The following is a 2982-nucleotide window of genomic DNA, read 5'->3' on the forward strand; positions in this document are numbered from 1 at the left end:
GATTCCAACCCGCCACCTTAGGTGTATGTGGCTGGCACCTTAGCCACCTGAGCCACAGGCGCCGAGCCTCTCTTCCCTTTCTTTAATAAGAAATAAACTTATACTTTTATATTCCCCCCCAAAATTAATGGAAGTGGAGATACCAAGTAGTTAAGGGGCTCCTGCATTAGTACTGAATACGTACTATATGTCAAGTAACATTCTTATAAATACTATTCCAATAGTAGTTACTGCATGTTAGCTATGGATTCTTAGGCCTATGAGCTGTCTGTATGTCCCCACTACTGCCATGTCAGAAGTGCCAAGCCTCAGTTGCTGTTCCTCTATTTTTGCCAACCTTATTCCCAGGGTAATCTAGTTTCTCAAAGCAATCATCAGAAAGACACTGTCTTTTGATTTTTCTTTTTCTATTAAATACTATCCACAATCTTTATTATCACTAACCATACATTTAAATTTGGGGTTTTGAGGTTTTACAAAAAAGAGAGTTATTATATTTTTAGTGCAGTCAAGAATATGACAGACTCAACAACAAACCACCAACTTACTGCTCATTCTAATAATCAAGGGAATCCTTCCTTATTATTTTTAAAAAATGATCCCAATAGGGACATCATAAATAAAGGAATATCAGAGAATATTACTATAGGGGGATGGATCATAAACTTGTAAAATGTAATTTTTAGCTCTCAGTTACTTTTCTTTTTGCTATGGATATACTCAACTACAAAACAAACTTAGAAAGGTTAGTAATACTACTAAAAAGTATCCGTGAAAAAAGCTTTAAAATTAACACACTGTCAATACTATTTTTTTAATTGATATAGAAAAACTGCATATATTTATGTATACCTTATTTTGAAATAGATATATATACACACATTGTGGAATGGCTCAACTGAGCTAATTAACATATGCATTACCTCATATACTTACTTTGTGTGGTAAGAACACCTAAAATCTACTCTTAACTGACTTTTAAAAAATACAACACATTGTTATTAACTATAGTCAATGCTGCATGGTAGATCTCTTAAACATTCCTATGTAAGTGAAATTCTGTATCCTTTAATCAATATCCTCTCATCCCCTTTTCTAATCTCTGCTTCAAAGAGCTGAATTTTTTTAAGATTCCACATGCAAGTGAAAACATATAGTATGTGTCTTTCTATGCCTGTCTTTTTTCATTTAACATAATGTCCTCCAGTTTCATCCATGTTCTCACAAAAAACAAGATTTCTTTCTTTTTTAGGGCTAAATAGTATCCCACCAATACTGTTTTTAATAGACTTAAACTATATCCATTCTAGTAACAGTATGCTTAGACAGTGGCTTGTTGCAAGATGCTGTAGTAGACATCTGCAAATTCAGCAGTTATTTCTTAAGATATGCATCATTTTCCTGGTTGGCATGCTCATCCAGTGACGTTCTTATGCAATTCTTTAATTCTTCAATTCCTTCTCCAGTAATCGCAGATATAGGGATATGTGGGAACTCCACAGTCTTCTATGGAATCATGTTTTTCCCAAATAAATGCAAAAAATCCTTAGAATTCTGAAGCTGGTTCATCAATGCATGGAATTTATCTTGGGCATCTGGCAAGTCCATTTTATTAACTACCAGGAGGGCAGGTTTTGTCTGAAGTTCCTCTTTGTACAACTCCAACTGTTTTGTAAGCAGTAGTATAGTTTCAAAAGCAGTTGGGTATTGAGTTTTGGAAGGAAGCTGAAATTCACAAATGTCAACAACAAAAAGAAGTTGTCTAGTTCTTTTTATATGCTTCAGGAATCTGTGGCTCATTCTTTCATTCATATGTGCTCCTTCTACTAAACCTGGAAGGTCAGCTACTGATATCTGTTTGAAATCATTGTACTAAATCTTTCCAAGTTCAGGCTTTAATGTTGTAAATGCGTAATCTACAATTGCAGGTTTTGCATGAGCAACCCGACTTAGCAAAGAGGATCTTCCAGCATTTGGGAATCCTACTAAGCCTACTTCAGCTACAAGTTTTAGATCAAGGTGAATTATTCATTCTGCCCTTTCAATGGTAAGAAATTTGTAAGTAATTTACCACCAAGACCTCCTTCAGCTACCACAATTCTATCACCTTCTTTATTGAGTTCTCCTATAATTTTACCATTTTCATTGGTTATTGAAATACCCAAAGGTACCAGGACTTCACAGTCCTTTCCTTTGGAGCCCTTCAGTGCACTAATCTGACTATCTGCTCCTCCTTCAGCCACAAATTGTTTGTAAGGATATTTGTCTCTAAGTTGCCTTAATGTCATTTTTTTATGGGCTACAACCCAGACATCACCACCTCTACCACCTTCTCCACCTAAACGAGGATAGCCCATTCCGCCACTTCCTCCCTTGGTGAAATGTCTTAGGTTATCAATGAAATTTCCATACTTTCTGAACAACATGCAACCGCTATGCACCATGACTACATCCAGCCTGGACTCCTTCCAGCCGAAGCTTTTGATTTTTTTATTATCTATACTTACAAAATTCTCACACATCTCTTTTATCAGTAAGCATAACTATAAAACTGAAAGCAGAGAGCCATTTTAAAAGTATAGGCTTTTATCTAAATAAATAAATAACTATAAAAAGAAACTTACGTAGGATGAGCTTGCGTTTCTTTTGCTCTGAGTGAAGAAAGCTACTAAGGTAAAAGACAACAGGTAGAAAGAGAATGAACACAGAAACAGCAATTACAGGCACTGTGTCACTGCAAGGGACCGAGCAGTTGAAAGTGCGACTCCACAGTTTTCGAGTAATGTTCATCTGGAACATGAACAAATAATATTATCCTATTTTATATTTAACTTGTCTTCAATTTCTTATCATTATTTTGTCAGTATCTAAACAGATACCTAGAATTTAAACTAAATACACACCCCTGAAAATCTACTGATAGTTCAAAGACAATCTCTTCTGCTAGGGAAATAAGCTGGTTCACCATTAGTCACTATATAA

At 35.3% G+C, this 2982-nt stretch overlaps 1 protein-coding gene and 1 pseudogene across 1 annotated transcript in view; both read right to left on the reverse strand.

The window, feature by feature from the left end:
- OSTM1 (osteopetrosis associated transmembrane protein 1) overlaps positions 1–2982 on the reverse strand; it is a 34168-nt gene that overhangs the window by 5402 nt on the left and 25784 nt on the right. Inside the window, exon 5 of the mRNA XM_003781578.3 lies at positions 2625–2790. Coding sequence (XP_003781626.1) covers positions 2625–2790 — 166 coding nt within the window. The remainder of the gene's footprint in view (positions 1–2624; positions 2791–2982) is intronic.
- Positions 1291–2444, reverse strand: LOC100947702 (annotated as a pseudogene).

The sequence above is a fragment of the Otolemur garnettii genome, unplaced genomic scaffold, assembly GCF_000181295.1.
Source record: "Otolemur garnettii isolate 467f Iridium unplaced genomic scaffold, OtoGar3 scaffold00002, whole genome shotgun sequence".
Lineage (NCBI taxonomy): Eukaryota > Metazoa > Chordata > Mammalia > Primates > Galagidae > Otolemur > Otolemur garnettii.